The sequence below is a fragment of the Osmerus mordax genome, chromosome 19, assembly GCF_038355195.1.
Source record: "Osmerus mordax isolate fOsmMor3 chromosome 19, fOsmMor3.pri, whole genome shotgun sequence".
NCBI classification, from domain to species: domain Eukaryota; kingdom Metazoa; phylum Chordata; class Actinopteri; order Osmeriformes; family Osmeridae; genus Osmerus; species Osmerus mordax.
Window position 1 is genome coordinate 14,357,611 of NC_090068.1, and position 11,857 is coordinate 14,369,467.

Below are 11,857 nucleotides of genomic sequence, written 5' to 3' on the forward strand. Positions count from 1 at the left end.
ACAGCTCTCTAGTTTACACACAACGCTTCATTAAAACACAACTCTGTAGTTTACACACAAAAATTCGGAACTGGTTTGTGAAAACGAGTGTGTGGAGACTCCGGAACCCGTTTAACAGGTAACTTCAAATAGCCCAACCTTTCTCATAACCCCGCAGTTCGTCTTGCCACGAGCATTTGAGAAACGCACAACCAACATCATGATCTATTTGTTAGTTGGGGTTGGAATCGGATTTGGGATTTATATCTTCCTTGTCGAGACTCTCTTCAAAAGCTCAAAATGCAAAGGAAACGCAGTGATGGCAGGGAGGACGGTAATTATTACTGGTGGGTTCATATTTGTTCAAGTTGTTTTTGGTTAACAATCATTTGTTTGTGTCGACCGGAGCTAGTTATATGTTTCAGAAAAAGCTATCTGCATTCAAATTCATGTCCCACTTTCAAAACGAATGTACGCTGAGACATGTTATCGACAGTAAGTCAACATGTCTGAATAAAGTTGCATACAACATTCAGCAACTTTTAATCAGTTGTTTTCCAATGCCAATAAAGTATAAGTTTGTAATTTTGCTAGCGAAGAAAGTTTACAATGTGGTATGAGGTACTTGATATGAGCAGTTGTGGTTTGGCGCTGTCAGGTGGCAACACAGGCATCGGCAAGGCCACAGCGATGGATCTGGCCCGGCGAGGGGCCAGGGTCATCCTAGCCTGTCGTAATCAAGTCAAAGCTGAATCTGCTATCAGCGACATAAACAAGGTATGAAAGTCTTCATTGTGATCCATTGAATTGTTTGGGTAGAAACGGCAGTATTCCAGTCCTAACAGGGGTGTGTGTTGTGGATTTAGAGAACGGGGAGCACTGACGTGGTGTTCATGCACTTGGACTTGGGGAGCCTACAGTCAGTGCGAGCATTCGTTAAGACATTCCTGAAGTCTGAGCCCAGACTGGATCTTCTTATTAACAATGCTGGTTTGTTAACGCCCCTAACCTACACACCCACACACACTTACAATCATTTTGGAACTCATCTTGACAAACCAATGATTGTGGAAACGATCTTGACAAACCAATTGTTTCAGAACCCACCTTGACAGAACAGTGACTGTGTAAAGGATCCTGATGCCTGTGACCTGTGACCTGTCCTGTTCTGTTCTGTCCAGGCTTGGTGGCAGACGGCCGTACAGAGGATGGTTTTGGTGTTGAGTTTGGGGTGAACCACCTGGGCCACTTCCTGCTGACCTGCCTTCTTCTGGAGCGTCTGAAGGAGGGTCCCCATGCCCGTGTCATCACCCTGGCCTCCATGGCCTACCAGTGGGGCAGCATTGACTTCGACAAGCTCCACACCAGCAAGGACCTGGGCTCTGGGAGGTACAGCTGGCAGTTCTTTGCTGCCTACTGCAACAGCAAACTGTGCAACGTTCTGTTCACTCATGAGCTGGCCAGAAGGCTGAAGGGCTCCAGCGTTACGTGTTACAGCGTTCACCCAGGTTTGGAACTTACTTAAACACGATCCATCTCGTTGCTATTAACCTAAGCCACGATCTGTATTTCACCCGAGGCATTATGCGTTTACCTGTACTAAAATGTATTCTCAACAACTCAGGATTATCAATAGGCTTTTGATGCACGGACACGTTCAGGATTTTACACTAACGTGACATGGCAGATACGGTGCGTTTACTTCCTGTATGACCCCGAGCATCCATCCCTGATTGGTCCCCTCTAGGAGTGGTGAAGACAGAGCTGTCCCGTAACGTGAGCCTGTGGCAGAAGGTGTTCATCGAGCCCATCTCCACGCTGCTGTTCCTGGACCCTGAGGCTGGAGCCCAGACCACGCTGCACTGCGCCCTGCAGGAGGGGCTGGAGCCGCTGAGCGGAGGCTACTTCTGCTGCTGCTCCCTCCAGGAGCTGAGCGGCCGCGGCCGGGACGACGCTGTGGCCAAGAAGCTGTGGGACGTGAGCGAGAGGTTGTGTGGCCTCTCTTAGGGAGGGAGCTGGGGTGCTCTGCGGACGAGTGTGGATCCACTTTGCCCCGGTTCCAATGTTCTGAGGTTAATCTGAGGCTTTTGGTGTTGTTAAAACTGAGTTTGGAGTGAGAGAGCAGAAGTTGGTTTGCATATCAGGGGGAAATGCCCATTATGTGACTGGACAGGTAAGGTAACAGGAAAAAAGGCAGCAAATCTTTTCGGTCTTTAAATTACTGGTGATGGTGGCACTGACAACCACAGGTGGGTCCCACCTGTGTGAGGTCCTGTGTTGGTGACGAGTATGTTAGGAGGGGGCCAGGGCGGGGCCACAAACAGACTAATATTTAAATGAGAATCTCTTGTAGAGATGTGTGGTTTTCCTTGTTAGAAATAAAATGTACATAACGGATTTAGATTTGTATTTTTCTGTCAGCACATGTAATCAACATCATCATTCTCACACAATCTTAACCTTGAGCGTCATTTAGGAACACAGTGCCAAAAGACCGGAAAGAACAAATGCACCTGAGTGGTTCTGAGAGGACATGATTCAAATGATGACTGGGGTCGACCCAGACTGTCATAGTTACAACATTAACTGAGCATGTGGACACACACACACACAGGCATGTGCCGTGTTCCTGGGAATCTTAGACAGAGAGAAGAACATTCCATCAACCTGAAGCAGCTTCGGCACAAAGGCACTTGTACGTGTTGTCAGACAAGTCACACAGGTTTGCCATCATATTGTTCTTTGAACTTTAGCCCATATGATCGTTGTGTCGAGGAATGTACTTTGTGTGGAAGCTAAATCAGGCAATCTTTTGTTTATTTTTCCCTTCATCTAACTACGAAACATGACTAATATTTAGATAGGCAATATTGAAAGTTTAATATTGAACCATTATGCTAGATCTATGAAATTTCCTAAAATATAAATCATTTTTTGCTATCATGAAGTTCTTGAGATGTAAGTCAATTTAACACATCATGATAAGCTTTTATTTTAACTAAACACAAACAATTAAACCTAAACATAAGTTGGAGAGTTTGTCCTGCCTGAGCTTGTTTGGTGCATGAAGCTGCAGTACCATCAAGCAGCACTAGAGGGTACTGTTGAATCTTGGCAAGTGACAAAACTACTGTTTACTTCCTGGAAGAGGCGGAGCTTAACCAACCACATGTGAGTTTGCCGTAGTTCGACTTTGCGTCCTGGGTCGAAAGCTACCAGCCATCTGGACTAACAGTTACTTTTATGTGTAGACAGAGAGTACTGTAGCCTATATTTGAAGTGGTATCATGTCAGTCTTACGCTGTTGTTCGCCGCTTGGTTTTTAAGGGTATTTAGGTGAACTTGAATGAATGGGCTGGCGAGCTACTGTAATTAGCTAACGTTAGCACACATTTTAAACGATTTTCTAGCTATCAGTCCGTAACAATCCGTTGTCTGATATCATCTAGCAATGAGCCGTGATATCGGTTAGATCATTTGTGCACGTGTATAATCATGGCGACATGGAATCTCACACTACACTGCTCAAGGCAATTTGTCTACAATAGACTTTTTGCACAGGTGGCAGATCTGAGAGTAAGTTCTCAATTTGCATCCTATCATCCCACCAGCACTCTCCAAAGAAGAGATGGTGAGGCGAAACCAGACGTTAGTAAGCGGCGTAGTGTTCTCCCCAGCGCTGGTGTTCAACACAGTCCCGCTGGTGATCAACACAGGCCCGCCGTGTCCGGGACATGGCGGGGGCATCACGGGGCCGATGACATCCCGGAGATACCGGCCTCGAAAAAGGTTTGGAGGGCCGAAGCCCCGGGACCCCGGGAGGGCCGACCCTGGGCTGAAGGAAGAGTGTCGTCTGAGCTCCAGAAACTCAGTCTGGACGACTTCCCCAAGGCGCGTGAGAGGGTCGGAAAGGACTCGAAAGAACACAGAAACAGCGAGACTTTGTTCGGGGTGTCGCCTTGTCTGCTTGCGCTGACCATGGGCAGGAGGCGGGCCCGGAGGTTGTATGTGAAGGAGGGAGACGCGTCTAAACGGGCCTCGGTTCAGCAGGTGTGTGAGGAGGCCCACCGGAGGGGGGTGCAAATACAGAGGGTCAGTAAAAAGGAACTGGATAAGATGTGTTCTGGAAGGGTCCACCAGGGCGTGTGTCTGCAAGCCAGCCCTCTCACTTTCCTCTCCAAGGACGAGCCTCCAAAGCCCCCAAGCGCCGGCAGCGCGCCCCCCCTCTGGCTGGTCCTGGACGCGGTGCAGGACCCCATGAACCTGGGAGCCATCATCCGCTCGGCATACTTCTTAGGGGTGGACAGGATCGCCAGCAGTCTTCACAACAGGTGGCGCTTCATGCTTTTAGCTGCTTTTGTCTGTAGCCGCGTAAGAATGGTGCATATAATAACGTATGAGCCTATACAAACAGCACATACAGATTGTGAAGGACTGCAGAAAATATTGGACCAGAAATGGGTTAGTTCAGGGGTTGGTGCTAATAAAACGGTCTGTATTGTTATCAGACATGGTGCAACAACATCACCTCAGCCCCAATATTACATCAACATCAGCCTCTACTTTACATTGCTGATTTGATGTTTCATTCTGTCTTTAACAACGTGCTTGTTATTGTGAGATGATTAAACTGGCCCCTCTACCCAGCTGTCCCCTGACGCCCGTGGTGAGCAAGGCAAGCTCAGGGGTGATGGAGGTCATGAAGGTGTATGGATATGAAAGCCTGGCTGATATGCTGAAGGTAACAAGTTCACCCAGAGACAACATCTCCATTAGACGTATCTATACTTCTGGTATTTGTTTGATTGTGTACATGGTAATTTATAGACCTTTGTTAAAAGTATTTGAATACATTATTTATTTATTAACCTTAAATGCATAATGAAATCATTATAAAAAAACTTGTTTAGATCCGCTTGATTGTCCTGAGTTTGTGTGTCTCCAGGTGAAGGTGTCTCATGGCTGGAGGTGTGTGTGTGTGTGTGTCTCCAGGTGAAGGTGTGTGTGTGTCTCCAGGTGAAGGTGTGTGTGTGTGTGTGTGTCTCCAGGTGAAGGTGTGTGTGTCTCCAGGTGAAGGTGTGTGTGTGTCTCCAGGTGAAGGTGTGTGTGTGTGTGTCTCCAGGTGAAGGTGTGTGTGTGTGTGTGTCTCCAGGTGAAGGTGTGTGTGTGTCTCCAGGTGAAGGTGTGTGTGTCTCCAGGTGAAGGTGTGTGTGTGTCTCCAGGTGAAGGTGTGTGTGTGTGTGTCTCCAGGTGAAGGTGTGTGTGTGTGTGTCTCCAGGTGAAGGTGTGTGTGTCTCCAGGTGAAGGTGTGTGTGTGTCTCCAGGTGAAGGTGTGTGTGTGTGTGTGTCTCCAGGTGAAGGTGTGTGTGTGTCCAGGTGAAGGTGTGTGTGTGTGTGTGTCTCCAGGTGAAGGTGTGTGTGTCTCCAGGTGAAGGTGTGTGTGTGTCTCCAGGTGAAGGTGTGTGTGTCTCCAGGTGAAGGTGTGTGTGTGTGTGTGTCTCCAGGTGAAGGTGTGTGTGTCTCCAGGTGAAGGTGTGTGTGTGTCTCCAGGTGAAGGTGTGTGTGTGTCCAGGTGAAGGTGTGTGTGTCTCCAGGTGAAGGTGTGTGTGTGTGTGTGTGTCTCCAGGTGAAGGTGTGTGTGTCTCCAGGTGAAGGTGTGTGTGTGTCTCCAGGTGAAGGTGTGTGTGTGTGTGTCTCCAGGTGAAGGTGTGTGTGTGTGTGTCTCCAGGTGAAGGTGTGTGTGTGTCTCCAGGTGAAGGTGTGTGTGTGTCTCCAGGTGAAGGTGTGTGTGTGTCTCCAGGTGAAGGTGTGTGTGTGTCTCCAGGTGAAGGTGTGTGTGTGTCTCCAGGTGAAGGTGTGTGTGTGTCTCCAGGTGAAGGTGTGTGTGTGTGTGTGTCTCCAGGTGAAGGTGTGTGTGTGTCTCCAGGTGAAGGTGTGTGTGTGTGTGTCTCCAGGTGAAGGTGTGTGTGTGTGTGTGTCTCCAGGTGAAAGTGTGTGTGTGTCTCCAGGTGAAGGTGTGTGTGTGTCTCCAGGTGAAGGTGTGTGTGTGTCTCCAGGTGAAGGTGTGTGTGTGTCTCCAGGTGAAGGTGTGTGTGTGTCTCCAGGTGAAGGTGTGTGTGTGTGTGTGTCTCCAGGTGAAGGTGTCTCATGGCTGGAGGTGTGTGTGTCTCCAGGTGAAGGTGTCTCATGGCTGGCAGGTGGTGGGGACGGTCGGGGCGGAGGGGCGTGGCTTCCCGGCTCCTGTGCTGTGCTGCTCAGAGTTCCACATGACCAGACCCACACTGCTGCTCATGGGTGAGTCATGCCTGGCCACATCCCCCTCCTCCTCACCCTGCCCTCCTCCTCACCCGGCCCTCCTCCTCCTCACCCGGCCCTCCTCCTCCTCACTCGGCCCTCCTCCTCACCCTGCCCTCTTACTCTTCCTCCTCACCTGAGTGTGTTACAGGTCAAAGTGACTGAGTTAGACTTGACAATAAAGATTGCATGTTCCAGCTCGTCCTGCTAGTCTGGTATCTGTAGAACCAATCTCAGTCTTCACTCGAAGTGTGTCTAGTGAGGATCAACAGGAAGTGTTTACTAACTGCAGTACAGGGAGATGTGGTAATGCTCTGAGGTGTGAGATCCTCATGCAGGTGGAGAGGAGAGAGAGGAGTGTTCCTCCCAGTCTAATCTGCTGTCTCTCCAGGTGGAGAGGGGGGTGGTCTCTCTCCAGAGCTGTGCCTGCAGTGTGAGGTCCTGCTGACGGTGCCTCCCCTCAGAGCCCTGGCCCCGGGGGTGGAGTCCCTGAACGTGTCTGTGGCCACAGGTACCTCCCTGCTCAGCCTCTCCAGGCCCCAGCACCTCTCATCTCAGCACCTGTGGACCTCCTCTGTTCACCTCCTCTGTTTGTCCTCTTCTGACCCTTGTGTCGCTCCAGGCATCTTGCTGTATTCTCTTCTGTCGTCTCGGAGAGGAGGCCAGCGCTGAGCAGCCTCCCTGGAGCCTCACAGCCTCCCTGGAGCCTCACAGCCTCCCTGGAGCCTCACAGCCTCCCTGGAGCCTCACAGCCTCCCTGGAGCCTCACAGCTGGAGGTTCAGAGGAGGAGGAGGCTGCAGAGATTTGTCAACTTGTGTCCTGAATTCATGTGTTCATCACCGCAGACAGGCCAATATGTCTGAAAAAAGCTAGCATCATCCCCATGGACAAGCACATCATCCAGATTTATAGAATGCCAGCCCTCTCCATACGCCTGCTGTAGGTCAAGTCCTATTAAAGGTTTTTACCTAAATATTTTGACTGCATTCGGGAATTACACAAATCTTCTTGGTAAAATGCTACCTACAACATCTACAGCAACACTTGTCAACAAATACTGTTATTATTTCTGATTTGCAACTACAACAAAGACACTTCTCAAGCACTGGAGCATTCTGAAGTGCAACTGCACAAAAAACACATTTAGCCACGAGTGGCATTAAAGTACAAAACGTTTTTGTCGTTCCAAAGCTAGGTATATAGTATTTAAGTATTTCTCAGTCAGTAACATGGACCTCTGAGATGCAGCAGTTGGAGCTGGAACCAGATGGAGTGCAGCGCTCCTGGTCCATCTCTAAAGAACATCATCTCTTAGGGGTTTGTAAAAAGTGCCTGTGTTTATGTCTTCTGATTCTGTAAAAGTTTTAAACGTTGGTGAGGAGTGCGACGTACCCAGATGAGCTCTGCTGGGTATGCTGCTCATCCTTCCAGGTTCACCGTAACCAATGGAGACAGCTTCTGTAATTTTCTGCTACGCCCACCATTCTCAGATAAGGGTGTCACTTCCACCTGGCCTGATTGCCACTTTCTCTCAGCGTCAAAGCTCAGTCCAACATGGGGTGGAAGAGGTCATAAGCCAAGTCACTGGCAGGGGGAGGACACATAGATGAAGGACGCATCAGGGTATAGGACATATAGATGTAGAATGTAAATGTGTTTGATGTAAAGGTGGAGGGCAACAGAGAGGCGCAGCTACAGGAGGGTTAGCTACCTGAGGTCGTACCTCGACTCAGGCTGGAGGACCAGCTCTTCTGGAGAGTCGGGGATCCGCTGGGGTGGCAGAACCACGACCCTGTGCCACCAGCAGGGGGCGACCTGAGTCAGCTGTGCGGAGGCGGGGGTGTGCTGGCTGGAGCTCCAGTCCTCATCCTGCCTCCACGCCTCAGACGCTGTCACCCCTCCGGGCGCTGGAACAGGACGGTTCACAATTACTCTGAACGGGCCCCCACTACCCACAATCCAACAGAGACCACGACAAGGCAATTAACCCGCTAATACAGTGGACCATTAGCCGTCCCTGCCGTGCCAGGAGCCCCAGGGCCCGCATGGGGCTGAGGGAGATTAGAAGAGATGGTTTAACGTAATGACCCGTTCTAAGATCTTTAGTGCAGGGATGATTTGTGTCTTTTTTCTACGTAATTTTGGGGGCCTTTGTTTCTGTTCCTCACAACACCGATGTGTCATAAAGGCTCCGTACCCTATTGTGTCATGGTCTACTGTGAGAGGGCAAAGCCTCTACAGTCTGCAATGGTTTTATATTTTTGGGGATGTGACAAAATACTTGATACTTACTGATTGAAATGTGATGAAGCTGATGTGGTTTGACTGTGCTGAAGAGTGCTGACTCCTTGTTCTCCTGTGAATAATTCTGCTCTTGCTTCTGGGCCGTGGACCCCAGCAGACAGCAGCGCAGGCTGGCGGAGAGGAAAACAATATTTACTATCTGTCTGTTTCCCTCCTGCATGTAAGATTCAACTCTGTTTTATCAGCTCTGACTGTTCAGCCAGGGGCTTCTTTCATTTTCCTGCTTTTGTGTTTGTAGCTGAGAGTGACAGGCGCTCCCCCTCCCTGGAGCGCTGTTCCATTAATCTGTTTAATATGCCACGGAAACAGAGGAGCGAGGGACTGGCAGCGCGCTAATGGAATCTGGGCAGGTGAAAGCAGCCGTGCATATCAGACGCGGCACAAGGTGGAGGCCACATGACGGGCTAGCTGCTCCCCGTGTCAGCCCGCTCCAGGGAGTGGAGGATCAGGCCCTCTCCCCTGGACGGTGACACCCCCCCCCCACTGGCCCTTAGCCTTCCTACCCTATCTCCCCCTCCCCCATCTCACTCTTCTTCTGAACTTCCCCTCCTTCACCCAGGGGTGTTGCTAGACATAAGGCTATCAGGGAGTCAGGTGGCTGAGCGGTGAGGGAGTCGGGCTAGTAATCTGCAGGTTGCCAGTTCGATTCCCGGCCGTGCCAAATGACGTTATGTCCTCTGTTTGCTGTCCAATGTCAACTCTCTATTTGGTCATGTTACAAATCAGATCTTCAAGTGTCGAAAAGACAGACAGGCACCTTCATTCCAAGTTTCAAACATTAAAGCGGGAGTAAAACACAACAGAAAGTACTGGAAGAGAAGGTAGCTGTCAGAGCTCCCTAAAGTAGAAAATAACTTTTTTTACTTAAGTTTTTGTAAATGACCGCCAGACCACCTAGACGCCCCTCGCCTATGCTAGTAGCAGTTCGGCTAGGAATAGTTGAACAGGTAAGTACACGTGTTTTTCAGGGGGGTTTAGGGTACCAGATGGGCTGCCGGGCCCCTAAATTATGTTAAGTTTTCTGAGGCAGGTTGCCGCAGAGCGCCAGTTTCATTTTGTACAGAACAGTAGGCCTGTAGCCGGGGTAGCCTTTGTGTTTCATTGTGTATAGAGTGGGCCTGTAGCCCGGCTAGCCTTCGTGATTCTACGTGGTAAAGGCGCGGTGTGGTCGCGCTTTGTTAATGCGGAGTCGATTGTTATATGTAGGATATATGGCAGAAATAAGACTGTTTTGCAGTAAAATCATAATGTGGGCTTTATGCAGACTGTAGCTGGACAGTTTTTTGGACGTGATGATTGTTTTCACGTTTTGAAAGTCTATTGACTTTCCCTCTGTCAGAGACATCCGGTTCTGATAGCTTTCTTTTGGACCGCTCTACTTTCCCAAAACAAAACGCTAAATAACTATTCGACTGTAAAGTCCAATACAGCGTGGGTAAAATATAGATAAGCTTAAAGGCAGGGTAGGCAATGTTTTTGAGAAGCACTTTTTGTCATATTTGCTGAAAGTAACTTCACATCTTGATAGCAACCCATATATCTAAAGGTTTGGTAATATTAAATAATTCCGATATCTGTGGGTGCAATACTGTAATAAACATGTCCAATCATTAAGGGGTACCCTGACTATTAATTGGACGGCATACCCGTTTGTCTACCTACCTGCGCGGAATCTGCCCCCCCACTCAATGCTCGTTACTGTAGTTGTGTGGGAGTGGCTTTGAAGGGAGGAGGTGGGATATTTTGTTTTGAATCGTGTCAAAAAGAAGCTAAAATAGCTAGCTTCGCGCAACTTGCCTACCCTGCCTTTAAATTGTATGTGTGCCCTCTCCCTCCTTCCCTCCTTCTCTTCTGGCACTATATCATTTCTCTACAGTACTGAGATCCTCTTTAGCATGTGGTCCGTTTAGAGAACAGGGTCAATTTCACGACTTGTGTGTAAAACTCAGTAACTGTCCCTCATGATGCCTGTAGGCCTGACACCTCTCACAGATCAACATCATGCCTACGCTTCGTACAGCTGTGTTTTCATTCATTATAAGGTGCTGAGTTATGAGATAATTTGCTATCAAGTTCAATTTGACCATTCTCTCTTTGTAACCCCCCATAGTGACAGCAGGTTCTGGGAGACAGATTTCATGCTTTCGTTCCCCTTTCTCTCTTCTGTGCTTCTACCCCCTTCAGTCTCTCCCTCCTTCTCACTCCCCCCCACCTCCCCCATTACCAGGAAGATCTATCTGGCAGTTTGCATGTGTGTGTTGGGGGCTGGCAGTGCAAGCAGATGTGTCATTTCATGAGGAGCATCCCTCTCTGTGTTGCCATTAGAAATTGTCTTCAGGAATCCATTCGGCTCTAAACAACAGAGCCCCCCCCCCCCCCCCCCCCCCCCCAGCACGGGGAGGGATGGAGGGAGGGAGGCACTGCGCCGGTGCGGCCCTCAGAACCAGTCAGGACTGCATGTAGAGAGGACATACCTCATAAGGTTTAACAAGCTCACTCACAGTGCTGGGGGAGGGGCTGCATCCGAGGAGTCACTCACTGGATCTCTGTGAGATGACTGCCAAGCCTAACCCTGCCAACGCTAACCCTGCCAAGCCTAACCCTGCCAACCCTAACCCTGCCAAGCCTAACCCTGCCAAGCCTAACCCTGCCAACGCTAACCCTGCCAAGCCTAACCCTGCCAACCCTAACCCTGCCAACCCTAACCCTGCCAAGCCTAACCCTGCCAACCCTAACCCTGCCAAGCCTAACCCTGCCAAGCCTAACCCTGCCAAGCCTAACCCTGCCAACCCTAACCCTGCCAAGCCTAACCCTGCCAACTCTAACCCTCCTAACCCTGCCAACCCTAACCCTCCTAACCCTGCCAACCTTAACCCTGCCAACCCTAACCCTCCTAACCCTGCCAACCCTAACCCTCCTAACCCTGTCAACCCTAATCCTCCTAACACTAACCCTCCTAACCCTGCTATCCTTCATTAGAGGCTGGACCCTCTATATACGGCTTCTCTCTGTCTCTCTAGAAGTGTCTCAGAGGGAAGGGTAGATTGGGGAAAACATCCTTCGATCAGAAGCCCTGAGTTCGTTATCCTGTAGCACGTGGATAATACATGACAGAATATACATTTTGGAGTTGCATGTGTCAGAAAGAAAGATAGCGAGTGTGTGTGCGAGAAAAAGAGAGAGGGCCTGAAAGAGAGTGATAGACAGAGAAAGAGAGAGAGAGATAGACAGAGAAAGAGAGAGAGTGATAGACAGAGGGGGATTGAGAGGCAATCCTCA

The 11,857-nt window shown here is 49.6% G+C and overlaps 2 protein-coding genes across 3 annotated transcripts; both read left to right on the top strand.

Annotated features, from left to right (window-relative positions):
- The first annotated feature begins 173 nt into the window (after window positions 1-173).
- Window positions 174-2,377, top strand: LOC136962900 (dehydrogenase/reductase SDR family member 13-like). Its single transcript, XM_067256804.1, has 5 exons — window positions 174-326; window positions 638-756; window positions 846-969; window positions 1,161-1,487; window positions 1,727-2,377. Exons 1-5 carry the CDS (start codon window positions 200-202, stop codon window positions 1,984-1,986), a joined length of 957 nt encoding a protein of 318 aa, XP_067112905.1. The 5' UTR covers window positions 174-199; the 3' UTR covers window positions 1,987-2,377.
- Window positions 2,378-3,194: 817 nt separating this feature from the next.
- On the top strand, window positions 3,195-7,250 carry mrm1 (mitochondrial rRNA methyltransferase 1 homolog (S. cerevisiae)). 2 transcript variants are annotated; one of them, XM_067257420.1, is made up of 5 exons: window positions 3,195-4,310; window positions 4,627-4,720; window positions 6,153-6,273; window positions 6,665-6,784; window positions 6,896-7,250. In XM_067257420.1, the coding sequence occupies exons 1-5, from the start codon at window positions 3,475-3,477 to the stop codon at window positions 6,943-6,945; spliced, it is 1,221 nt and encodes a 406-aa protein (XP_067113521.1). In that variant the 5' UTR covers window positions 3,195-3,474; the 3' UTR covers window positions 6,946-7,250. The 2 variants fall into 2 exon arrangements, with proteins under 2 accessions (XP_067113521.1, XP_067113522.1); XM_067257421.1 differs by having other exon boundaries at window positions 6,692-6,784.
- The last annotated feature ends 4,607 nt before the right edge of the window (window positions 7,251-11,857 follow it).